The sequence below is a fragment of the Sus scrofa genome, chromosome 7 (genome assembly GCF_000003025.6).
Source record: "Sus scrofa isolate TJ Tabasco breed Duroc chromosome 7, Sscrofa11.1, whole genome shotgun sequence".
NCBI lineage: Eukaryota > Metazoa > Chordata > Mammalia > Artiodactyla > Suidae > Sus > Sus scrofa.
The window spans coordinates 52923467-52950755 of NC_010449.5; the positions used below are offsets into that span (position 1 = coordinate 52923467).

The 27289-nt window shown below is 47.4% G+C and overlaps 1 protein-coding gene across 8 annotated transcripts in view; it reads right to left on the reverse strand.

The window, feature by feature from the left end:
* The window catches only part of ZSCAN2 (zinc finger and SCAN domain containing 2), a 47169-nt gene that overhangs the window by 12628 nt on the left and 7252 nt on the right, over nucleotides 1-27289 (reverse strand). For 5 of the 8 annotated variants that reach the window (XR_002345786.1, XR_002345784.1, XR_002345785.1 and 2 more), the window contains exon 3: nucleotides 11634-13795. Coding sequence is in view for 1 of the 8 variants with exons in the window: in XM_021098907.1 (XP_020954566.1) it covers nucleotides 12354-13795 (1442 nt within the window). In the remaining 7 variants the exon portion in view is untranslated. Of the gene's footprint in view, nucleotides 1-11027; nucleotides 13796-27289 lie in introns of those variants that run through there. The other 3 variants (XR_002345788.1, XR_002345787.1, XM_021098907.1) reach the window with 2 other exon arrangements.

Genomic DNA, 27289 nt, shown 5'->3' on the forward strand with positions numbered 1-27289 from the left:
CCAAACAACGGAAGCGGAAACACAAGCCCCAGAAGGACTCTGGCTTGGACGGACTACATTTCCCATGGGCCTCCGCCAGCGCCTGCAGACTGACGGCAGCATTAACCAATAATATATGGGGAGGCTTCGGCGCCTGTTTTAGACGAATCATTGACGATGGGTGGGACTTTAGCACCAGCTGGTTGGGGGGGGTGGAGCCAAACTTATAATAGACCCAGGTGGAGTGATTGTAAGTGGTCCTGTCTCGCCTCTCCCATCCCTAAGGGAATTAGGGGAAGTGACCACCTCTCGCCCTATGTGGCCCCGGGGACCACTGAGAGAGAGGGCCCTTTTCCAAAGCGTTATCCCTTGCAGCTGAAAGAGGGTGTTTATCCCTGTTAAGCCCTGTTTATCCCTATTATACAGGTTAATAAACCCAGGCAGCTTGGACCTCAGGTCTTTCTTACAGTGGCACTGAGACTCCAGTTCAGATCTTTTGCCACTTAAAGTACTTTTCTAGCATAGTTGCCCACTGTGGTAATACTTCACCACTATCCTTCCCCTTGCCCAACATACACACGTGCTTCCTCACTTCCTGCGAGCACGGTCCTGGGTGATTCAAGATGAATGTCACTGAAATCAATTGTGGAGCATCGACTTTAGGCCAAGCAAAACAATCTCTCCTCTGAAGGAGTGCAATCTCTCAGAGGATGCATTTTCTAAAATGAGATGACGAGCAACTCAAATAACTCCAATGCAGGGTGATAAGTGCCAAGTGGAGGGGCCTTCAAAGTAAATGACACAGAGTAAGTACTGGGGAGCAACTGGGAGAGTCCAGGAGGGAAGGAGGTGAACCCTCAGTGAAAGGGAGCAGGAAACTACACTTTACCTTTGCATATTTTATCTGGCTTGGTTCTGATAACAAATTTTGCATAGAAGGTCTCACTCCCTATTTAGCAGACTAAAGGTCGAAAATTTAACGTAAAGTGGATTAAGCTGCAATCTCCTTCCCAGGAGAGGCAGCTGTGATGGGGAGAGGGAAGGACAGGACAAGAGGTGCTCTCTACAAAGTCCTAAATCCAGTTGCAAGTCTGAGCCATGGAGATTTCTTCTAGCTTCTTGTTCTTAAGAGTTCCGAGAGGGTTAATGAGGAAATCTCAGGTCAGCACTTTCAGCATGCACAAATATCTAGCTTTCAAACCAGCCCAGCCCAGAAGTTCCACAGAGCTGCCGCAGGAACCTGTGAAGTGGGGCAAAGACCCAGCTCAGGAGAGAGCCTTGTTTGGGTTCTCACCATTGAGTCACCAGAGCATCTGTTTTTTACATGTTTTCTATTGTAAGGTTTCACTTGAAAAAGTGGTTCCACTGTTAAAAAAGGAAAATTGAAAATTAATAATCCAAGCCCATGCCCCATTCCCTTAACTTGGGGATCTTCCGTGCCAATGGAACTTGCACTGGAAGCAAAATCAAGCCTGGAAAGTGTAGCCCCAACACAACTCATGTCACCTTCACCATCAACACCACATCCAGTACTCCAAAGAAGACCTGTATACGTTCCCTTGAGCTGTGAGCCGCACTCCCCAAGGACTGGGACTAGAGTCTACAAAGATGAGATGTTTTCTCAGTTGCAGCTTCCTGGGCCCTCAGAAGACAGTTGGTCTCAGAAACCTAAAAAGATCCATTTTGGGTGAAAATGAAGCAGGAGATAGATGGGTCTCAGACAACTGTAATCTGTTCCCTATGGACAGATAACTTCAAGATAAAAACTGCATCCTGCTTGGATAAAAGACAGAGACCATCTATTTCTCTTTCTTGAGATCAGGGAGACCTCTGGAACTACACACTCGCAAAAGTTTTCTCAGGGTCAGAGGGAGGGGCACCGGATCGCTGTAGCACATCCTGTCAACCTCCCAGAGACCCCTGTGCTAAAATACATCCTAAGGGCAGGGCCAGGTCAGGCCAAAGCCAAATGAAGGAAGACAACTGATTAGAGGAAGCCCGGGAGAACTGCCCCCATAGGAGTGATTTACTTATTTATTTTTAGGGCCACGCCACCATAAATGGAGGTTCCCAGGCTAACCGATCTGAGCCTCCGTCTGCGACCTACACCACAGCTCACTGCAACACTGGATCCTCAAGCCACTGAATGAGGCCAGGGATCGAACCTGCGTCCTCATGGATACTAGTAGGGTTCGTTTCTGCTTAGACACAAGGGGAACTCCCCCCACAGGAGTGATTTAAAGGACCTCTAAAGCATATGTGGCTCTCTTCCTCTTTTGCTCTCTTTCTCTCTCCCTTCCACCCCCCATGCCTGTGCCTGTTTCTTCTCCACACCGATCCTCTCTTTCTTCTTTCTTTAAACAAACACGTAATTGTCGCCTGTGGGACTTCAAGGCTTCTTCATGGACATAAAACTCAAAAAGCCTCCCGGTGAGATAATATCAGCCCACCTGTCCCACTGTAATTGTTACAATGTTCCTTAGGACCTCCTTACCCCAGCAACTTGGTCTACTCCTTCCTGTCCCCCACTAGAAAAGGTATAGGGGCAACATATTCCTCCAACCAACCAGCAAGTGTATCCAAAGACCCCACTCTTCCCCACTCAACCAGCAGGTCAACAGGTGTATGGCAAGACCACGCCTCACACTCCTTTGTCTTTGGGCTATAAAAACAGACATGACCACGAGCCCAGGGCTGGCTCTCCTGATTATCAGGAAGTCGGCCCACTATGTTACAGTGTCTCTTGCCTAATAAACTTGTCTTTTCTACACCTTGGATTAAATCCAGCAAATTCTTTTTCCACCTGCGTGCAGAGACCACAACACTACCCTGTCTCTTTGCCGAATTCTTTCTCCAAAGGGACAAAGTTCTGGGGACCTACATTAAGTGGTCAGAGTTCAGCATTCTCACCCGACAGCTACCTGAGAACAAAAGCAGGTTCCGTCTTAGGTCCAAGTTAGCAATATTACCATCGAGAACAGGAGTTCAGTGTCCACTGCCACACAGCGTGACGTCCCTCCTCTTCCCAGCAGCCTCTGGAAGGGGCAGAGCAAGCACCCCGGCCTCAGCTTAGCAGGTGAGGAAGAGGAGGCCTCCAGAAGCACTCTGCCCCAGTCTCGCTGCTAGGTAGCGGCACAGGTGTGTCTAGAACCAGCCTGGCAGGCCTCTTTGGCTCCCCACACCCTCTCCACTACTCCACACACTAGGACCAGGCGGGAAACAAGCAGGAGCTGGTGACATGGAAGGGCGGCACCACATGGGACAACTGAGAGGTAACAGTTAGGAGGGTGGTTACAGCAAGAGTGTGGTTTCTAGATCACCGATATGTTCTTAAAAACATGGCACAGGAGTTCCCATGCTGGCAGCAGAAAACAAATCTGACCAGCATCCATGAGGACACAGGTTCAATCCTTGGCCTCACTCAGTGGGTTAAGGATCCAGTGTTGCCGTGAGCTGTGGTGTAGGTCGCAGACATGGCTCGGATCTGGCACTGCCCTGGCTGTGGTGTAGGCCAGCAGATGCAGCTCCAATTCGACCCCTAGCCTGGGAACATCCATATGCTGCGGGTGTGGCCCTAAAAAGACAAAAATAAATAAATAAATAAAATAATAAAAAACATGGCACAGGGCAGTTTACAAGCTGTAAGGAGACAAGGGTTTTTGTTTTGTTTTGTTTTTAAATGGCTGCACCTGCAGCATATGGATGTTTCTGCGCCAGAGATCCAAGCTGCACCTGTGACCTACGCTGATCCTTTAACCCACTGCACCCGGCTGGGAATAGAACTCACACCTCTGCAGCGACCCAAACTGCTACAGTTGGATTCTTAACCCACTGTGCCACATCAGGAACTCCAGACACAAAGATTTTAAGATGAAGGAAATAAGCTTGTTCTCCAAGAATTCAACTAATTACAGCCACACATGCTGAGAGGAGACCAATGCCTCCTAAGCCCACTGGATTTAACTCCAACTTAACCAGTGATACTAACCTATCTGCAGAGGGGGCGTGTTCAGCAGGGAAACCCGAAAAGAGTTAAGGAAGCAATCTTGGGCTCTGAGTGGACACCACAGCGGGTGGGGAATAGAAAGGCACTTTTTTTGTTTTGTTTTGTTTTTGTCTTTTTAGGGTCGCACCTGCGGCATATAGAGGTTCCCAGGCTAGGAGTCAAATCGGAGCTGTAGCCACTGGCCTATGCCACAACCACACCAACGCCAGATCCGAGCCACGTCTGTGACCTACACCACAGCTCATGGTAACACTGGATCCTTAACCCACTGAGAGAGGCCAGGGATCAAACCCACGACCTCATGTTTCCTAGTCAGATCCATTTCCACTGTGCCACTACAGGAACTCCCACTTTGTTTATTTTGCTTTTTACGGCCGCACTGCGGCATATGGAAGTTCACAAGCTAGGGGTCAAATTGGAGCTGTAGCTGCCAGCCTACACCACAGCCACATCAATGCCAGATCCGAGGTCTGCGACCTACACCACAGCTCACGGCAATACCAGATCCCCGACCCACTGAGCGAGGCCAGGGATCAAACCCGCATCCTCATGGATACTAGTCAGATTCGTTTCTGCTGCACCACAATGGGACCTACCTAGAGGGGACTCTGAAGTGCAGCATTCGTCACCTGATGGGGATGTGCCACATGAACCCTTTATTTCACTCTGTGCTCGCCAGCCACCATCTGGCCACAAAGCCACCATTTCAGTCACTGGAGACCAGGAATAAGGGGTGCTCTGAAAGTGGCTTGGGATAGGAGATCCCCACTGTAAATGAATAATAATTGGGGTTCTGGGATATTGATCCCTTGGAAATTTAGTGACCAGGAATCTTCCACTCAGTGTCCAGTTATCTCTGGGTGTCTGCACCAGAAAACCTGGGGACTGGAACTCGTGTGTGATAAATCTGCCAAGAAGTGCTAGCCCCTGAAGCATTCTGGCAGGCTTCTGGCTGGACACAGTGTAAACAAACAGCAGAGACACCGTGCCTGCCAAGACCTGTGACCTGTGAGGGGCCCGGGCAAAGTGTTGCCTTGGAGCCAGACCCTCCTCCCAGCAGCCATTCTTCTACAGCTGCCCCAGGTCCGTGCACACGTGGAAAATTCTGAGTTGGGACACTGGCAAGAGCGAGCAGGAGAGAGGGAGGCAGGGGTGGGTAGGCCCTGGAGCCACAGCTTCTGCTATGCCAGAGGCATGAGCTCAGTTGCACCAGTGATTGGGTGGAAGGCCAAAGGGAACTAGCCATCAGGCCTTCCTCTCCACCAGGCTCTCAGTCTTCTATCTCAAAGTTTGACCTTCATCCATGCAATTCTACTTCCACTTCCTCTATGGCCATGGCTATTTCATCAAGCCAAGAGGATGAGAGAAAGTCTCTAATATTCTATGCAGACATTTGAAATGGCTTAACGGGGCCAGACAGCAGGAAGGTTAAAAAGACTTTGCATTTGACAAACTCCAGGTCTGTCTATGGGAGACTGCAGGTGAGGCAAGACCAGCACACACCTGCCCAACTCCCTGGTTATGAGACAGGGCTCCCATCGGGGGATAAAGGGTTGGGGAGGATGACCGCCAGGCACATGCAAGGAAGGACCATTTACAGTTGTGGACTGTGATGCTAGGTAGGGAGAAGACTAAAAGGAGTAACCAATATGCTGGGGGGTTTTCTTGAGGGGGAAGGGGGTTCAGGCTGTACTTGTGGCATGCAGAAGGTCTGGGGCCAGGGATCAAACCCGCACCACAGCAGTGACAACACCAAATCCTTAACCCGCTGAGCCACCAGAGAACTCCCCAATACGTCCTTTTTATTTGCATATTTTGTGTTTCTTTCCATGTTTTCCTTAGGTGTTTCTCATGCCTTTAATAAGGCAGTTGGGTTAACTGACTTCAGCAGTAGAGCTGCTAAGCATCAGGTACTGCCTACTTACTGAACTTCTAAGATTCCACTTCCTCAGTGGGATTCGTACCTACCTCAAAGGGCTGTTGTCAAGATTGAGACAGGAGTTCCCGTTGTGGCTCAGTGGAAATGAATCCAACTAGTATCCATGAGGATGCAGGTTTGATCCCCGGATTAAGTGGGTTAAGGATCTGGCATGGCCATGAGCTGTGGTGCGGGGCGCAGATGTGGCTCAGATCTCAAGTTGCTGTGGTTGTGGTGTAGGCTGGCAGCTGCAGCTCCAATTCGACCCCTGGCCTGGGAACTTCCATGTGCCACAGGTGCGGCCCTGAAAAGCAAAAAAAAAAAAGACAGGCATGTAGAGAGCCGAGCACAGTGCCTGTGCAGAGTAACAGTTCTATAAATTGTTACTCTAAGTGATCATAGCTTAGTGTCAACCAGAAACGCAACCCCAAAAGGAAGTAAAATTCCACGGGTAACAAGAGGAACACTCACTATGATCCGCCTCAAACTGCAAACTCTCTATTAAAAGAGAAGGTGTGTGGTTAGCAGCACGTGTGTATTGACCCACGATGGTCCAGCTTCCAACATTCCATCTGCCACAGCACAACCTGCAGAGCAGGGTCAGGTGGAGACAAAGTACTGACCAGGAGGGGACCTGACAGGGGACGTCTGGGGCGTTGCCACGTTGTTTTTTTTGACAAGGGTGCTGGTGACACAGGTGTGTACAGTTTGTAAAAACTTTACGAGCTGTACACTTTTGTGCTCTCATCTGTTATATTTCAACAAAGAGGTGAAAACGAGAGCAACCTTCTCAGGATACAGGCATATGGATACCCTGAGATTAAAAGGGTTAAGAGTGAGATAAATTCTCTACACTTCACTGCTTGCCCAGAGAAGAGAAATAGATGGTGCACTACAGACTCAGCTACAAGAAGGAAGATGCATGATCTTTCACCAGCTTTTGATAATCTGTGACATTTTGAAAGTAAAAGTTGGAGTTCCCGTCATGGCTCAGTAGTAACGCACCCAACTAGTATCCTTGAGGATGTGGGTTTGATCCCTGGCCCCGTTAGTCAGTTAAGGATCTGGTATTGCCGTTAGCTGTGGTGTAGGCCGGTCCTGGCCTGGAAACTTCTATCTGCTGCAGGTATGGCTCTAAAAAGACAAAATGAACAAAAAACAAACAAAAAAGAAAGTGAAAGCTTTTTCATTAGGATTCTGGCTGGTTGATTTTTGCTTTTTGGCTGTGCCTGCAGCATGTGGAAGTTTGGGCCAGGGATAGAACCCTTGCCACGGCAGTGAGCCGGGCCACAGCAGTGACAATGCTGGATTCTCAACCTGAGGCGTCACAAGAGAACGCCTGGTTGGTTGGTTTTTATAAACGTGTCTCCATTGACCAAGACCAATAAATTGTACCTGAGGTGAAAAGGAACTGAAGTTAAAACTAACAATCATCTTATCAAAAGGAAGCGTAAGAAACCTAACCCATTTTCCAGGTCAGAATTTCGGGCTCCAATACAATGAGACACCAAGGTCAAATGTTTTCACTGACATGTGGAATCTGAAAAAAAGGACAGACTGAACTTCTTTGCAGAACAGATGCTGACTCACAGACATTGAAAAGCTTATGGTCTCTGGAGGAGACAGTTTGGGGGGTGGGGGGATGTGCTTGGGCTGTGGGATGGAAATCCTGTGACAATGGATTGTGATGATCATTATACAACTACAGATGTGATAAATTCATTTGAGTAATAAAAAAAACAATAAAAAATTAAAAAATTAAAAAAAGAATTTCAGGCTCCATCTGCCTCTTGCATGCCTCTCTGGAGAGAACCCAATTGGCAAATATTTACTGAGTTCCTATCACATGCCAGGCCCTGCTCTGGGTGTAGAAGTTGGAGTTTGGAACCTCAGTATGGGTGTGAACCCAACAGCTCAAAGAGGGACAGGGCAGAATCATGTAACAGGTCAATGCCATGAGAGTGACAGGCAATGACGTCAGAGAGCTCACGTTGCGGCAGGCATGGTCATGTCCGCCAGGCAAGTGCAGGGAAGGCCTCGTGACAGGGGTGGTACCCACGCTGAGTCTTCCAAGATGTGCAGGTGTGTCCTAGGCAGGCAGGGAGGTACAGCATTCCAGAAGAGGAGCAGAGTGGACAGACAGATGGGGAAAGGCTCAGTGGGGCACACTGAGGGGAGCTGCCAGGGGGCAAGGATGGTCAAGGGCAAGGCCAGGTATGAATGTGAGGTTCCAGAGAGACCCCCCTCAGGAAGGCCTTATTTGTCCTCCAAGGAGTGTGGCCTTCTGTGGGTGATGGGAGATCCCCCAAGGGCTTAAGCTAGGACATGACAGGCTCAGTTCTGCGTTGTGGAAGAACGCTCACTCTGGCTACAACACAGAGGATGGAGTAGCTGGAAGCAGTGCCAGAGGGAGCTTGGGGCACCAGTAAGGGGGTTTTGCAGTTGTCGGGCAAGGGTTTGAACTATGCCAGGGGAGTTGGGGCTTGATTCCCGAATGGCTAAGAATCTGTAGGGCTTGGTTCCCAAATGGCCCTAGGGGATTTGAGGGAGGAAAGAATCTTGGATGACCCCAGGTTTTTCACTTGGGTGACACTGAGTGACATTGGTGGTGCTACTCACAAGGATGAAATACACCTGTCAACCAGCACCCTGATCAAGGGAGGCAGGTGGTGGCCTTAGGTTCTGGACATGCAAATTTGAGACACCAGGAACCAGAGTAGCAGGTGAGTAAGTTGCAAGAAGAAGTCAGTAGAGGAAATCAGGAGAGGAGATAGCTGATTAGCAAGGTCCTGAGTCCTGGAGGGAGGTGGAGGCAAGCAATAGGTAGAGATAGATTTACCCTTAAACTGAAAGCATGGAGTTCCTTGGTGACCTAATGGGTTAAAGACCCAGTGCTGTCACTGCTATGGCTTGGATCACTGCTCTGGTGCAGGTTCAATCCCTGACCCAGGAACTTCTCCATGCTGTGAGTATGGCCAAAAAACCAAAACCAAAAGCACAGCTCTAGGCTGAGCCCAGAGGCAAAGAAGTGAGTGGCTTTATATACAGGAGTTTGCTGGTCTGGGGTTGGGATGCTGAGGCCACATCTGGCAGGTTGAAGGTTCTTAGAGGTGAGCAGAGCCTGGGAGCGAGCATGGGTCTGAGGACCACAGGGTACCAGGTGGCCATAGTGGGACCTGGGAGAGGAAACTGACCAAAGTCACATAAAAGACTTGCTGAGGTGGGCCTGGGGGCCACGATAAGGATAAATTCTATTTTTTAAAAAAATTTACTGTAGGTTTTTAATTGTGCTACAGCTGTTTCCATCAACTTGGAAACAAATTGGTAACAAAAACTCAGTCCCTAAATACAGGTACCTTTAAGGGGAAATAGACTTTGTTACAGAGACACAGGTGTAATTCAGTTTGGTGCAAAGATGTGGCAGTAGTAGACCTGCCAGGAGTTCCCTCCGTGGCTTGGCAGTTAAAGAACCCGACTAGGACCCATGAGGATGTGGGTTCAATCCCTGGACTCGCTCAGTGGGTTAAGGATCTGGTGTTGCCATGAGCTCTGGTGTAGGTCACATACATGGCTGGCACCTGGTTGCTGTGGCTGTGGTATAGGCTGGCAGCTGTAGCTCTGATTCAACCCCCTAGCCTGGGAACTTCCACGTGCGGTGGGTGTGGCCCTAAAAAGAAAAAAAGAAGTAGATCTGCCAAGGAGGCTGGGGCTTCTTGATATTTTCTAGGGGAAGAAGGCAGTGCTCTTCCATCCAACACCATCCAACATATCCAGCGTGAGGACCCCTCCTTGCCTCTGCAGACCCACTCTAGGTGCAAGTGGGACAGAAAGTGATGAACTCTCAACCTTTCTAGAACCACCATTTGTTATTTTCCCAACCTGGTTCCAGCCTAATTCCGCAATTCCAGCTAATCTTATTTCCTTTTTTTAAGGATATTTTGTGTTTCTAGCAGGTAAGGAAGAATGAAAAAGAATTTAGTTAGAATGGTTTTAAGAGTTTAATATAAACTCCCCCCCCTTTTTTTTTCATCTTTTTAGGGCTGCACCCACAGCATATGGAGGTTCCCAGGCTAGGAGTTAAATCGGAGCTGCAGCTGCCGGCCTACACAACAGCCACAGCAACGTAGGATCTGAGCTGAGTCTGTGACCTACATCACAGCAATGCCGGATCCTTAACCCACTGAGTGAGGCCAGGGATCTAACCTGCATTCTCATGCTTACTAGTCAGATTCATTTTCACTGGGCCATAAGGGAACTCCTCAATTCCCCTTTCAAGTTGAGACTTAAAGAGAGGGCCAGTATCCTCTTTAACCCAAGTTCCAGAATTGGCAGTCACCTAGGAAACCAACCCATGTACTCTCCCTTATGGGCAGGACGGCTCTTGTATCCTCCCAGACAGATGGGAATCTGCCTCCTAGTAAAATGGCATGAAGTCGGGTCATGGGACTTCCTGTTCACAACCTTTCCCCAGTACCCAGGTCTTCAGTAAAGTCTTGCCAAGGAGTGAGGAATGCAATCAGTGATGGAGATTTCGTAGCCTGTGTGGTTTGGTATAACAACTGCCACTTCCTTATGTCAGTTGATTTTGGATACAGACGATCCTCCTTGGGAGACCATTTGGCACCTTAGCCAAAGCTGCCGCTCCAAGTGCCGTTTGACACATAGGATGCAGAGTTAGCAAAGGGCAGTGGAGAGGCATGTACACTGGTCATGCACACAAGACAGGGTTCACCCGAGGGTGTGCTCTGTGAAGCATGTGGTTTTCTTTTCCTGTATGTCTTGGATCACTTCCAGCCTGGGGCAGGAGGTGGATGGGGTGGGGAAATGAAATGTGGGTTGACTAATAATCAAGTTCAAGTTTTGTTTGTTTTTTGTGTGTGTGTTGCTTGTTTGTTTTTAATGGTTGCACCCACAGCATATGGAAGTTCCAGGGCCAGGGACTGAATCCAAGTGGCGGCTGCAGCCTACCCTGCAGCTGTAGCAATGCCAGATCCTTTAGCCCACCGTGCCAGGTGGGGGATCAAACCTCTGCAGCCACCCGAGCCACTGCAGTTGGATTCTTAACTCACTGTGCCACAGCGGGAACTCCAAGTTCAGGTTTTTAACACATGTGAAAAGACAGACTGAAGAGAAGAATGGGACTCTACTTTATTAGGCAAAATGGAGCATCCACCTGTAAGAACCAAGGTGCCTTCTGAGGGCAGGCCCCATGCATAGGAGAGAAAAGCCTTATTTACCCTCCTCTTCCCTCCTAACCCCTTCACCTGCTATCATCCCCCGTCTTTACTGTTTCACGGCTCAAAGACTCAAGAACAAAGCCCTGGTGGCATCACAAGATCAAGTGCAATGTGTATAGGATAACTCTGAAGCCCAAATCTCTCCAGGGGACAGATGATGTGTCCTGCTTAAAAACAATGTTCTCTGTATACAAATGCTACCAGAATTCTAGATGTGCACATAGAAGATAAAAATCTAAGAACAGGGGAATGACAAGTGAACAGAACAAAGAATATGGGCTGTGTATTGGCGGGGTGGGGGGTAAAGACACAAGGCCACCCTGAAGAGTGTGGAACTGTTTCACCTTTGATGAGACAGAAATACAGTCCATTGGGGGGAGGCAGCTTGGTGGGGGATGGGGGGTGGGGGCTCTGACTTCATCTGATACTCACAATAGGAAACCCTGAAAGAATAAGTGGGACACCCCTCCCCGTCCCCCCACAGCCAACTTACCCCAGGATGGTAAGCAGAGGCAAGATCAAACACATACAGCTCCTCCGTTTATGCCTTTCCTGGCAGGCCCTGCACAACCCATATCAATGGAAAGGTTCCGGGACACTGGTTCCGGGCCAGACTCCCTCGTGTCTCTCGGTGTTCCTGATGCTTTCTAGAACTAGAAAAGGGCTTTACCGTCACGTGGATGACTCAGAACTGGAAAAGCCCCTCCACTTTCCCCCGAAATCAAAGCCCCGGACAGGAGGGCAGGAAGAGCCGTTTCTGCCATGGCAGGGGACAGGGGAGGCAGCAGCTCGGGTAAAGGCATCTTAGCCCAGTGAGTGGCCGTGGAACCACCCCACCACCACACCAGCAGATTTCTGGTATTTCTCGGAAATGTGGGCCATGCTGTCTTCTATTCCACATGAGGAAACAGTTCCCCCTGGGTTCTACCAAAGAGGAAAGGAGGCACAGAGGGTCAGGAGAGAGGGAGCCAGTCAGCTTGAGAAATGTCAAGAGTCAAAGAGTGAAAGCCCCAGCTTTCCCACCTTCCACTCCTATGCTCTGTCCTCGGGGTCTGCCTCTGACCACTATGATGACCACGATGGGATCCTAGAAGTGAGGATGAACAGGGGTAGGATTCTGGAAAAAAAAACCCCACAAGCCTTTGGGAAGAATGCGGGCACTGTGGCAAGTCCCTCTCTCAGGCCAGTCCCCTAGCTTTCCCTCTCCGCCCCTTCAGTAAAGCTTCTCCTTCATGTGAGTCCTCTGATGGGTAATGAAATTGGAGCTGTTGCTGAAGCCTTTGCCGCACTCGGGGCATTTGTAGGGCTTCTCCCCCGTGTGGATTCGCTGGTGTATGATGAGGACTGAGTTCCAGCTGAAGCCCTTCCCACACTCGGGACACCTGTACGGCTTGTCCCCCAAGTGGGCCCTCTGGTGCATGACCAGGATGGAGCCCCGGCTGAAGCTCTTGCCGCACATGAGGCATTTGTAGGGCTTCTCGCCCGTGTGGGTCCGCTGGTGCACCACCAGCTGCGAGCGCTGGCTGAAGCCCTTCCCGCACTCGCTGCATTTGTAGGGCTTCTCGCCCGTGTGGATCCGCTGGTGCTTGATGAGGTTGGAGCTCCAGCTAAAGCTCTCCCCGCACGTCAGGCACTCGTAGGGCTTCTCCCCCGTGTGCATCCCCTGGTGCGCGATCAGGCTGGAGCTCTGGCTGAAGCTCTTGCCGCACTCGCCGCACTTGTAGGGCTTTTCCACCAGGTGCGTCCGCCGGTGCGTGGCCAGGTTGGAGCTGCGGCTGAAGCTCTTGCCGCACTCACCGCACTGGTAGGGTTTCTCTCCCGTGTGAGTTCTCCGGTGGGTGATGAGCGCCGAGCTCTGGCTGAACCTCTGCCCGCAGTCGGGACACTTGTAGGGCTTCTCCCCTGTGTGGATCCTCTGATGCCTGATGAGGTTGGAGTTGTAACTGAAGCTTTCGCCACATTCTTTGCACTCGTAGGGCTTTTCGCCCGTGTGGATGCCCTGATGCGTGTTGAGGCTGGACCGGTTCCCGAAGCTCTTCCCGCACTCGGGGCACGAGTAGGGCTTCTCCCCTGTGTGAGTCCGCTGGTGGGCGATGAGGTTGGGGCTCCGGCTGAAACTCTTGCCGCACTCCGCGCACTGAAAGGGCTTCTCCCCCGTGTGGATCCTCTGGTGGGTGATGAGGTTGGCGCTCCGGCTGAAGCTCTTCCCGCAGTCCCGGCACTTGTACGGCTTCTCCCCCGTGTGAGTAGTCTGGTGTCTACTGAAGTTGGAACCATCGCTAAAGCTCTTTCCGCACTCGTCGCATTTGTAGTATTTCTCTCCCGTGTGGGTCCGCTCGTGCGTGATGAGGTGGGACTTCCGGCTGAAGGTTTTCCCACACTGGGGACATTCATAGGGCTTCTCACCCAGGTAGGTGCCCTGAAGGCCTATGAGCTGCCCAGCCTCCCTGCCCTGGGGTGGCACCTCCCCACGGGCCCCCCGGGGGGCACGTCCCCGGGCCCCCCGGGAGCCACAGTGTCTCTCCAGGTCACTTTCCCAGTCAGCCTGTGGGATGCCTCCCCCATCAGGCAATTCTGAGAACACCACATGTGATTCCACATCCTCAAAGATATCTTGGTTAGAGTTCTCCCCGTTTTCACTCTGGATCTCAAAATCTGGAACAATGAAGACAAACGTGCAGTTTATACTCAACTTTCTACAATGACGAGAAAAGGAAGCCAAAGGGGAAATTAAAAAAAAAAATTAAACTTCTAGGGAAAATAAGGAGGCTAGAGAACCCTGAAAACTTTTTTTTTTTTAAAGAGAGGTTTGTTTCCTTCTAATCTGTTACCCAATTGGTTAGGCCTCCCCTCTTTGTGGTGATCACCCAAAATTTCTAAGTCTTAGAGATATAGGTTCTGTGTCTCTACCTGTTTCTCCACTGGGAAATGAGGTCAAGTGGAAATGTGAAAATCCTCATCAAAGGAAAGCCACAGGCTATATAATCTCCAGTACTCACCAAGCTGCCTGATACTTAGCATGTGCTCAGTTAAATTTTTTTAAATTGAAGTGTAGTTGATTTACAGTATTGTGTCAGTTTCAGGTGTATTGAATAGTGATTATTTTTTTTTTTTAAAGATTCTACACAAGCGATTATCATATATTGGTCTTTGGCTGGCACCATTTAGCATGATAATATCTAGGTCCATCTATGTTGCTGGGAATGGCATTATTTCATTCTTTTTTTAATAGCTAAATAATATTCCATTGCTTGTGTGTGTGTGTGTATCTCATCTTTATCCATGATCGGTCAATGGGCACTTAGGTTGCTTCCATGTCTTGGCTATTGTAAACAATGCTGTGATGAACACCAGGGTGCATGTAGCTTTTCAGATTATAGTTTTCTCTGGTGCTCAACTAAATTTGATGAATGAATGAATGAGTTTCTTATTGGTGCCACAGAATCTTCCCTAAAGCTCAGTCTCCTTTCAAATAGAGCTTATACAATAATTTTGTGCATTAAAATACATCTTGGAGTTCCCACTGTGGCACAGTGGGTTGACAGTCTGACTGCAGTGGCTCAGGTCACGAGTTCGATACCTGGACCTTGTGCAGTGAGTTAAAGGATGGTGTTGCTGCAGCTGTGGCGCAGGTCACAACTGTGGCTCAAATTCAATCCCTGGCCCAGAAACTTCCATGTGTCTTGAATATTGCCATAGAAAGGTCTAGTGTTTATAATCATATTCGCTTTTAAGTAAGACAGACAAGGTGACAAGGCACCTGCCATAAGGACTCCATCTGCAGTGGGAACCTACAGATAGACCTCTTGTCAGTAAGACAAAATACCTACCTTCCAGAGACTTGTCAAACTTTCTACCTAGCAAACATTTGGGTGAAACAAATCATGAGAGAGGACTACTGGAAGAATATGCATTCCCTTCCTTAAATGAGAGACTCTGAAGTCTATCCCAGGGAGTTCCCATTGTGGCTCAGTGGTAAAGAACCTGACTAGGATTCATGAGGATGTGGGTTCGATCCCCGGCCTTGCTCAGTGGGTTAAGGATCCGGCACTGCCGTGAGCTGTGGTGTAGGTTGTAGACATGGCTTGAATCCAGCGTTACTGTGGCTGTGGCCTAGGCCAGCAGCTACAGCTCCAATTCGACCTCTAGCCTGGGAACTTCCATATGCTATGGGCGTGCCTAAAAAAATAAAGTCTACCCTGGGATTAAGCCAGAACATCGGAGAGCTGTGAGCCTGGATCACACTATTCTGATGCCAGCAGAACTGTGTTCACTGAACTGCCTGTTGGTTTAATGGCCCTGGCTCACATGGATGAACATCTAAGAAGTGTCATTAGAACTTAATGGCTGTCAGGAACATTAATGCTACCAGGAAATTGTTGATGACATTGTTTATACCTTGTAATGTCCTCTTGATCAGCCAGAGGAGGGAATTTCACTCTGATGGAAATACCAAAAGGAACTGTTCTCCTGAATAATCTGTGTCTGCATCAGGCCCTGAGTGTGGCTCCCTTGTTGCCTTGCCTGCTTGGAAGCTTGGAGTCAAAAGCTCAGAGTAGGATTGGTGTAGGCCGGAAGCAACAGCTCCGATTAGACCCCTAGCCTGGGAACCTCTGTATGCCTTGGGTGCAGCCCTAAAAGGACAAAAGACAAAAGACAAAAAAAAAAAAAAAGGGTCAGAGCAGGAATACTGGATATTTTTACAGCATGCTATTTGTGTGTGTGTGTTTTTTTTTCTTTTAGGGCCATAACCACAGCACATGGAGGTTTCCAGGCTAGGGGTCAAATCAGAGGTATAGCTGCCAGCCTATACCACAGGAACACAGGATCTGAACTACGTTTGTGACCCACACTGCAGCTCACAGCAATGTTAGATCCTTAACCCACTGAGCAAGGCCAGGGATCAAACCTGCCACCTCATGGTTACTAATCAGATTCATTTCCGCTGTGCCACAACAGGAACTCCAATTTGTGTTCTTTCATTTCATTTTTTTCCCCCCAAGATTTTCTTCTTTTCTATAATTTCTTTGTGTTCTATTTCTGTAAGGTATCTTCAACCCTTTTTTAAAACTGTAGCATATACAGAAGTCAATGCTTTCATTAATAAAGATGATAGCCTTATTATTATAAGACCTAACATCAGATATCAGACCTCCTGAGAAAGTAGTTCCATCCATAATAATAATTAGCAGAGTTATTACAAAGTCCTAGTGACATTTCCATGGTTAATGCTGATTAACTATTTGAGGTTAGGTGCTCAATTCACTGATTATTAGTCTCTATAAGTTAAAGTAAATTTCCATGTATACACAGGATAAAACGTGGCATGTGTCTCTCAGGTAGGACTTAGGTTCTGCTCATGCCTTTAATCAATATAAGATCGTATTTAAACTTGCAAATAAGCAAATTTACATTTCATGCTCACACTAACATATATGCTGCTGGGAATCTGCGGTCCTCCGGCCCCCCTCCCATAGATCTCCAGGGGATGGAGGTCAGCATGAGGGGCACCAGCAAGCTCCAGCTTGGCTAGGGCCAGGGATTCTGTGCTTCCTTCATGCCCTACAAGGCTGTTCTTTTGCAAATTTCTAGCATAGAGCTCTGCAGTCGTATCTCTTCTTTTTTTTTTTTTTTTTTTTTGGTCTTTTCTAGGGCCGCACCCGCAGCATGTGGAGGTTCCCAGGCTAGGGGTCTAATTGGAGCTGTAGCTGCCCAGCCTACGCCACAGCCACAGCAACGCAGGATCCGAGCCAAGTCTACAACCTACACCACAGCTCAACACCAGATCCTTAGCCCACTGAGTGAGGCCAGGGATCGAACCCGCAACCTCAATGTTCCTAGTCGGATTTGTTAACCACCGAGCCCCGACAGGAACTCCCATATCTCTTCTATAAGGACCTCCAGACTGAGGCCCTGATTCATTTTCTTCAGGCTAACATGACTCCAAACCCTTTTGTGATGACTTCAATAGTTGTTCTCTTCTGAATAGGGACAACAGTTAATGAGATTTTTCACCTTAAATCAGAAGAACTGCTATGTTCCTGGCTGAGCTCAGAAGGAGCAGAAAGAAAACAACAACAAAAAGTCAAATTTTGTTTTCAGTGAGATTAGAAGGAGATGAATTTGCAGGCAACAAAATACACATAAGGACTTCCAAAACTAGCAGAGACTGGCAGAAGCCAATGAGGGAAAAAGTGAAGAGAACAGCTTGGAAAGTAGGAGGCGGGGGTGGGGGTGGGGTGCTGGGATGGGGGCATGCAGGCAGTGTATCTCAAAAAGCTCAGGCAGAAAATAAGTTCCTGCGGGTCAGGGGCTCACCCTCAAGGGCACGGGTGCATTTGGGGACCGGGGTAAGTCTGTGGTTTAGAGAAGCAAGGGAGGTAAGGCTACAATTAGAATCATAAGGATGAGCCATGTACGCAGGAAGCTTTCTGTTTTCTTTTCTTTCTTTTTTTTTTTTTTTTTTTTTTTTGTCTTTTTGCCTTTTCTAGGGCCGCACTCGCAGCTCATGGAGGTTCCCAGGCTAGGGGTCCAATCAGAGCTGCAGCCGCTGGCCTACACCAGAGCCACAGCAACGCGGGATCCGAGCCGCGTCTGCGACCTACACCACAGCTCATGGCAACACTGGATCCTTAACCCACTAAGCAAGGCCAGGGATCGAACCCACAACCCCATGGCTCCCAGTCGGATTCGTCAACCACTGTGCCACGATGGGAACTCCCACTTTCTGTTTCTATAAAGCAGAGGAGAGACCCTTGACTCCCACACACGAATAATGGGAAGTACTGCTATTGAGAACTGTGACCACTTTTCATCCCTACAAAATGTTAAGTGAAGCAACCACTTCTATGAGGGAAGACCCAAAGTAGTTGATGAAGAGACAATAGAAAGAGAGGAAATTCGAGCTGGGAAGAAGGGAACAAATCCAGAGAAACGAGGACAAGATGGGGAGGAACACAAACGAAAACAGGCGCCTTGGAAACACAGGAAGAGGAAAGGAGAACGCGAGAAAAGCAATGACGGGAGATGGAAACAAAGATGGACTATGGATTTTCCATTGTGGCTCAGTAGTAATGAACCCAGCTAGCATCAATGAGGATGTGGGTTTGATCCCTGGCCTTACTCAGTGGGTTAAGGATCCGGTGCTGCTGCGAGCTGTGGTGCAGGTTGCAGATGTGGCTCGGATCTGGTGTTGCTGTGGCTGTGGCATAGGCCAGCAGCTCTGGCTCTGATTCGACCCCTAGCCTGGGAAACTCCATATGCCACAGGTGCAGCCATAAAAAGAAAAAAAAAAAGTGGAAAAAAAAAAAGAATGAAGGACTAAAGAGGATGATAGAGGAGTTTCCTTGTGGCACAGCAGCTTAAGAATCCAGCGTTGTCACTGCTGTGGCGAGGATTCAATCCCTGGCCTAGGAACTTCCACGTGCTGTAGGCACAGCCAAAAAAAAAAAAAAAAAAAAAAAAAAAAAAAAGGAAAAAAGACAGAGAGACAGAGGGAATGACAGAAATCAAAGTGAGACAAAAGGAGAATCAATACATATACAACTAGAGTTGTCAAAAAAGGACACTAAACCAAAGGAGTAGAACAAATCCTTGAAATACAAAATAGACACTGTACACAGAAAGGTACACTGTGTGCCAAGGAATACTAACCCAGGGTGGTTAATAATGAGAAGGTACAAAGCAAAAAGCTGGCATCACTTATATGAGGGAGGAGAAGCAAATGGTTTCAGATTTCTCTCCAGTAACATTCAACACCCACAGAGAGTGCAGCAGGAGCTACCAGACATGCAAGAAGAGAATAAGCATGCCAAGGGTTTTATGTTCAGCAAAGCTGTCCTTCAAGTATAAAGTTTACAGGCCAAGAGCTTTGAAGATACACAAATTTGCAGAATATTGTTCCTATGGTCCTTCCTGAGAAAACTATTAGGAGAGGAATTTCAGTCAACTACGAGATAAGGCAAATTCTAGAGCAAAAGGACTGGAGCTGAACACTTGATAAATTCAACTTTAGAACGTCTAGAACCGCTGTGATGAACATATAAGGGAAAAGAATCTGAAAAAGGATACATATTTAAAGAATACATATTTATATATAAAAAGCTGAATCACTACTTGCCCACCTGAAACTAACATGACATGGTAAATCAACTATACTTCAATAAAAAATAAAAAATAGAACAACTGTAGCGATTAGGGTGATATAAGAATGTAGATGTAGAATTTCTACAGCGATGTAGAAATGACATCCTAACCGAGATTGGGGTTGCAGGAAAGAAGGTGGGATGTAGGATATATTTGTTGACTGTCTCATCTGTATACCTGGGAATTCAAAGAACTGCCATTCAAAATTGGCAGTTCCTGTCGTGGCTTAGTGGGTTAAGGACCCAGCATTGCCATGAGCTGTGGTGTAGGTCAAAGATGTGGCTTGGATCCAGTGTGGCTGTGCCTGTGGCGGAGGCCTGCAGGGGCAGCTCTGATTCGACCCCTAGCCTGAGAACATCCATATGCCATGGATGTGGCCATAAAAAGAAAACATTTTTAAATAAAAAACAAAATTGGCAAGTTATACTCATATAACTGAAGTATAGGAGTCTTAAATGGTATAAGATAAACATTAGTGTAGATAAGATTACTGATGGAACTAGGGGAGTAGGGAGGCAGGCAACTACTTCTGTCCGATGTTAAAGCAAATTGTAAAATCTCAATCAGTAAAACATTAATAGATAATCAGACCAATGAAACAAAACCAAAACTCCAGACTCAATACACAGGCGAACTCAGAATGTTATACATGTGAATTCCAAATTTAATACAAGTGGCACATGAATAGACAGATCGGTGGAACAGAACAAATAATCTATATGACCATGGGAATTTAATGTTAATGTGTGATAAGGGTGGCCTCTCATATCCATGGAAAAAAGACACCACATTCCATAAATGATGCTAGACCTAGAAAATTTCAGGTGGACCCCTACTAGGACAAAGCTCAAAGAGATCAAAAGTTTTAAAGGGAAAAAAATCAGTATTGAACTATTAGACAAAAATACAATAGAGGCACTCCCACTGTGGCTCAGCAGTAATGAACCCAACTAGTATCTATGAGGATGTGGGTTTGATCTCTGGCCTTACTCAGTGGGTTAAGGATCCGGCGTTGCTGTGAGCTGTGGTGTAGGTCACAGATGTGGCTCCGATCTGGCGTTGCTGTGGCTGTGGCGTAGGCCGGCAGCTGTAGCTCTGATTTGACCCCTAGCCTTCGAACTTCCATATGCCGTGGGTGTGGCCCTAAAAAGACAAAAAACAAAGAGAATTTCTGTCATTTGGGGGCCTTTAAATGTGATACGTCATAATTTGTGTGACTATCTTCTATTATCTCATTGCAGAGGCCCCTCTGGGCAGAATCCAGACCCAATAATGCCCTCACTGTCTGCTGCTTAAGGACCAGTCCTATCCTCCTTTATGTAGACAAAGATGCCAAGACTTACACTCCAAAGACCAAATGGAGGCCGAAAGTTCTTTTAAGGTTGACCTCTGACAACACAGAGGCACAGGAGCCATTCTAAAGGACAGGAAAGAGTACCCATCAGGCTTTCTCCCTTAACAACGACCTCCAAAAGAAGTCACTGAATGGGGAAGGATGAAGAAGCCTGGCCCCTTCCAAGCTCCTCCTCAAGAAAGGCTGACACTGGTGAAATCAAGAGTACAGAGTACACTCAACCGCAGCCAATTTCCTCCTTTTTTGTTTTTTTTTGTTTTGTTTTGGGTTTTTTTTTTTTTTTTTTTTTTTTTTTTTTTTGCTATTTCTTGGGCCACTCCCACGGCATATGGAGGGTCCCAGGCTAGGGGTTGAATCGGAGCTGTAGCCACCGGCCTACGCCAGAGCCACAGCAACACTGGATCCAAGCCGCGTCTGCAACCTACACTACAGCTCACAGCAACGCCAGATCGTTAACCCACTGAGCAAGGGCAGGGACCGAACCCGCAATCTCATGTTTCCTAGTCGGATTCGTTAACCACTGCGCCACGATGGGAACTCCTCCCTCCTTTTTTTGGTGGGTAGTCAATTAAGAAAGTGAAAACTCAGAAGCTGGTGTGGCCAGATACAAGAGGAATATCTTCATCAGTATGCAATGAGTAGAGATAGGATAAGAAGGTAGGAACTGGGAATTTTCTTTAGAAAGGAACTTCACCAGGAGTTCCCTGGTGGCTCAGTGGGTTAAGGACCCAGTGTTGTCAATGCTGTGGCACGGGTTTGATCCCTGGCCTGGGAACTACTACATACTGAGGGTGTGCCAAAAAAAAAAAAAAAAAAAAGAACTTCATCTGTAGAAATAGTGTTTGCTACATCAAGATAAGTATATTTTGTCACTGAATGCAGGGAGACAGGCTTCTGAGGAAGCCAGCTTGTGCAAGTGGTAAGAAGGCTCAGATCTCTGGTAGAGGAAACTCAGAGATGAGTCAGGCATTAAGGAAATAGAGAAAGAAGGGGTCTCATTTTCTAAATGTCTTGATCACCTCCAAGACTCTGTGGCAGGGAAAAAGTTCCCTTATCTACACAGAGACTTCAATTTTTTTTTAAACTTTTTTTAAGGGCCGTACCCACAGCACATGGAAGTTCCCAGGCTAGGGGTCAAATCAGAGCTACAGCTACCAGCATACACCACAGCCACAGTAATGCGGGATCTGAGCTCCGACTGCAACCTACACCATAGCTCATAGAAACGCCGGATCCTGAACCCACTGAACGAAGCCAGGGATCGAACCCGCGTCCTCATGGATACTAGTCTGGTTCGTTACCATTGAGCCACAGGGGAACTCCTACACAGAGACTTTGAGCCAAGGGTTTTGCACTGTGCAGTATAGTTTAAAAGATGATGACATATACTCATCTTATGTGTATACATATATTATAAGTATACATAATATATACTCTTTATTCAGATTGTTATTTTCAGACAGTGTAAGTATTGTGAAGGAAGTAAAATAGGGTGAAGAGCGAGCAAGCAGGGGTGCCGTCAGAGTCTACAAAGACAGCTCTTCTCAGAAGGTAACACTGGGTGAAGATGGGAATGCTGTTCTAACTGATTGTGCAATTGTCTATATGATACCAATCTACTTTATTCATTCACATGCTCCACTGTAAGCTCAATTAACAAGCTTGTTCCTTTTGGGTAGAAGACTTAATTATCCACTTACTCATAGAAAGAGCCATCTATACTTGACTGAGATTAACTTCAGGTTTTAGAAAGTATAAACAGATTGTCAACAGATTGTTTACATTTTTGTTTGCCACAGGATTTTTTTTTTTTTTTTTTTTGTCTTTTTGCCTTTTCTGGGGCCCCTTCCGCGGCATATGGAGGTTCCCAGGCTAGGGGTCTAATCCCAGCTGTAGCCACCGGCCTACGCCAGAGCCAGGGCAACGCGGGATCCGAGCCGCATCTGCAACCTATACCACAGCTCACGGCAACGCCAGATCCTTAACCCACTGAGCAAGGCCAGGGATCGAATCCACATCCTCTTGGTTCCTAGTCGGATTCGTTAACCACTGCGCCACGACGAGAAATCCTATAGATCAGGATTTTGACTCTTCTGCTACACTGCAATACTTCCTCCCAGACTGTACAGTATCTTTGAACTTTGTTCACAGTATCTTTTTTATATAAAACACTTTTTTCCCCTGTTTCCTTGAGTTCGATTTAGCTTTGAAGATTTCTTATTTAAAATTAAGAAGTCCTAGATATATTTCCCTGTGCTGTCTAGTCACTTATGATAGAACATGATGGAGGATAATGTGAGAAAAAGAATGTATATACATGTGTGACTGGGTCACTTTGCTGTACGGTAGAATTGACAGAACACTGTAAACCAACTATCAGGGAAAAAATAAAAATCATTTAAAAAAATTAAGAAGGTCTATCCCACTGCAAGATTGCAACAATATTCTTATAGGTGACTCCAGATTTTTCACAGTAGAGTTCTATAATTTATCTGGAATTTATTTCTGTGTAACTTAGGAAGCATGGATCTATTTCTGTGTAAGTTACAAGGTAGGGATCCAATTTTAGTTTTTCCAAAATGGTTAAGCCCGCTGACCAAATACCATTCACTGAGTGGTTCCTAACTGCCAGAGGACCCTTACTGGTTAGTAGACAATTGTGGCTTAGTCTAAACCAACGGTTTCTGTATTTCCTGCCCTCGACATGGACTCTAGACTCCTGTGCACAGCACAGTCCCGTGGATTTCACAGGGCACACGTGTCCCCCTGCCTGGCCCTTCTCTCCCATGCTAGAAAGCATATCAGAATAAGTGTGAGGAAGATTCATGTCAATATGGGGATAAAACCTGAGTCTGCTGTAATTTATTTATAATGATGAGATAACTGGTCACAAACTTTGGCACTTTTTTTTTTTTTTTGACTTTCTGCCATTTCTTGGGCCGCTCCCGTAGCATATGGAGGTTCCCAGGCTAGGGGTCGAATCGGAGCTGGAGCCACCGGCCTACGCCAGAGCCACAGCAATGCCAGATCCAAGCCGCATCTGTAGCCTACACCACAGCTCACGGCAACACCGGATCCTTAACCCACTGAGCAAGGCCAGGGATCGAACCCACAACCTCATGGTTCCTAGTCAGATTCATTAACCACTGTGCCACGACGGGAACTCCAACTTTGGCACTTTAATGTGCATTAGACTCAGAATTCTTATAAGGCTCCTCCCACCTGATTGTGACATAACGCTGTGTCTCAACACCACAGTCAGACCACTGGTCTACAATGTAGAAGTGGAGTTCCCACTGTAGCTCAGTGGTAATGAACCTGACTAGTATCCATAAGGACACAGGTTTGATTCCTGACCTCGCTCCGTGGTATTGCCGTGTGCTATGGTGTAGGTCACAGATGCAGCTTGGATCCCAAGTTTCTGTGGCTGTGGCAGAGGCTGGCAGCTGCAGCTCCGATTCAACCCCTAGTCTGGGAACCTCCATGTGCTGCAAATACAGCCCTAAAAAAAAATAAAATAAAATGCAGAAATGATTCTGTAATTCTGATACAGCTGATGCCCAAGTGGGATTCTCCCCATCTGGCTGCTGCCCTGGCAAGCCTGGTGGGAACCTGATAGCACCTGAGTGACTGGCAGAACTCTGACTTCTTGAAAGATGAACTGGTGATGAAAACAGCAAGGAGCTGTTATCACTTTAAATGAATGACCGCCAAACATTTTACAATTCTAATGTTCCATCTCTCTCAGCGTTATGTATGGTATACACCACAAATATTTTTTTTTTTTTTTTTTGCCTTTTTGTCTTTTTGTTGTTGTTGTTGTTGTTGTTGCTATTTCTTGGGCCGCTCCCGCGGCATATGGAGGTTCCCAGGCTAGGGGTCGAATCGGAGCTGTAGCCACCGGCCTATGCCAGAGCCACAGCAACGCAGGATCCGAGCCGCGTCTGCAACCTACACCACAGCTCACGGCAACGCCGGATCGTTAACCCACTGAGCAAGGGCAGGGACCGAACCCGCAACCTCATGGTTCCTAGTCAGATTCGTTAACCACTGCGCCACCACGGGAACTCCCACCACAAATATTTAAGCGAATTAAAAGGGATTGTTTTGAACTTGACAATTGTAGCTTTAAAGACATATGCCTTTACAAGCCTGCAACACTCTCCAATCCCATTCTCATTAAGAAAAAGGACTGTTATTTGTTATCTGTCATTGAGGGAGCACTTTGCTGAGGCAGCAAGGTCAAGATAGGTAAGCTGCTGCTTATGTCCACCAAGAACCAGATGTGTCACTGGGGATGGCGGGACAGCTCAGCTGTGACTCTTCACCTCACCTGTTGGACAAGAGTGGGTTTGAAGTCACTTGGTGTTTGAAGGAGATCTTGTTAAATTCTGCTACGGTTTTTTTTTTTTTTTTTTTTTTGCTTTTTAGGAAGGCATATGGAAGTTCTCAGGCTAGGGGTTGAATCAGAGCTACAGCTGGGGGCCTACACCACAGCCACGGCAATGCCAGATCCGAGCTGAGTCTGTGACCTACAATACAGCTCATGGCAATACCAGATCCTTAACCCACTGAGCGAGGCCAGGTATTGAACCCACAACCTCATGGTTTCTAGTCGGATTTGTTTCCACTGTGCCATGACGGGAACTCTGAGCCATGGTGCTGCATCTTAGAACCACCAGCTTTCAAAACTCCCTCACTGGGCCACACCCCAAGCCAAGTAAATCAGAAAATCAGAGTCTCTGGGAATAGGATCCAAGACCCCCTTGATTCTGATGTGTGGCCAAGTCTGAGAACCAGAGGTCTAGTGCTATGGTTCTCAAAGTGGAGACGGAATCAGGATTGGCTGCAGGGCTTGTTAACCCCACTGGCTGGACCCTGCCCCCAGAGTTTCTGGTTCAGTAGGTCTGAAGGGGGACCCAGGAATTTCATTCTTAACACAGTTCCACATGAGACTGACAATGCTGGCACAGGGACCCCACAATGCACTAATGGTTAAGGACTTACATGTCAGGAATTTATCGATTTTAAGCCCCATGATTTTCCCTATGCTCCCCCTTGATGGCCAGTTTTTCTTCTTTTTTTTTTTTTTTTGCTTTTTAGGGCTGCACCTGCGGCATATGGAAGTTCCCAGGCTAAGGGTCAAGTCAGAGCTATAGCTGCCAGCCTACACCACAGCCACAGCAACGCCAGATTCAAGCCATGTCTGTGACCTACACCACAGCTCACGGGCAACATCGGATCCTTAATCCACTGGGCGAGGCCAGGAATTGAACCCACATCCTCATGAATCCTAGTTGGGTTTGTTAACTACTGAGCCACGAAGGGAATTCCCGGCAGCAGTTTCTTTCTCAGGTGATGGGGCTTCTATGAGATAAAATCAATCTGTTGGGAGAGGAATATTTCCCTTTTCACCCTGACGCTGCAACCACACTGGTCTGGGATTATCTGGCAGATGCCACTGTAGCATGAGCCCCCTGGTCTCCAAGTTCTAAGGGTATTTTTCTGCTTGCTTCTTACAGAAAGTTAGTTAAATCAGAGAACAGTTTTGGGGAAAAGCTGTCTCAACTCTAATGACTACACTTTCTGAACCAAAAATTGGGTCACATAACTTGAGAAATGACTCTTGGCCCCAGGGTCCAGGCCTCTTAGGGAAAAGATATGAGACATTCTGAGAGGTATGGCTTGGCTGCCAGCTATTGGCATTTTGAGATACTTTGATGCTTTACAAGGACAAAGTTTTGTTTTGTTCTTTTTTTTTAGGGCTGCACCCACAGCGTATGGGAGGGTACCAGGTCAATTCGGGGTGGCAGCTGCCAGCCTACACCACAGCCACAGCAATACAGGATTCAAGCCATGTCTTTGACCTACACCACAGCTCACGGCAACACTGGATCCTTAATTCACTGAGCAAGGCCAGGGATCAAACCCGAGTCCTCATGGATACTAGCCAGGTTCGTTACAGCTGAGCCACAATGGGAACTCCTAGGACAAAGATTTTTATATCCAGGATTGCCCTGGAAAATTTGGGTTGCCATTTCCCAAATCACCAGGAAAAAATGGAAGTGTATGGAGTTTTTCATGAGTAATTTGTAACAAGAAACAGAGATAACTGGTGCTCTTCATGAGTGGTCTTTCAATAGGCCTGTGAGATGCAGGCTGAAAACACAGCTGCCAGACATGAACTCTGTGGGCCAATCTCATCTAAGCGAAAGAGCGCATCACTGGACGGATGATCTCTACCGGACCAGTAATGCCCTACTGAGGCTTCCAAGTCCAGCCTGCAACAAGTCCATTTTCTCTGGCGTTTGCACCCTGGGGTGCTTCCAAGACCAGCTCCTCAGGGCAGATGCGGCTTGAATCTGGCATTGCTGTGGCTATGGTGTAGGTTGGCAGCTACAGCTCTGATTTGACGCCTAGCCTGGGAACCTCTATATGTTGAGGGGGCAGCCCTAAAAAGACAAAAAAAAAAACAACAACAACAACATTATTATTATTAATGCATAATAATAATAATTAAAAGCATAAGTATGATAATATTCATCGAGTTTGCTAAATATAAGCAAAGGATTAACATGGAGCTTCCAAGAGTGAAAACCTAAGAGTAGGTGCTCTTTTGCTGGACTAAGCTGCCTGGCTCACCTACTGGT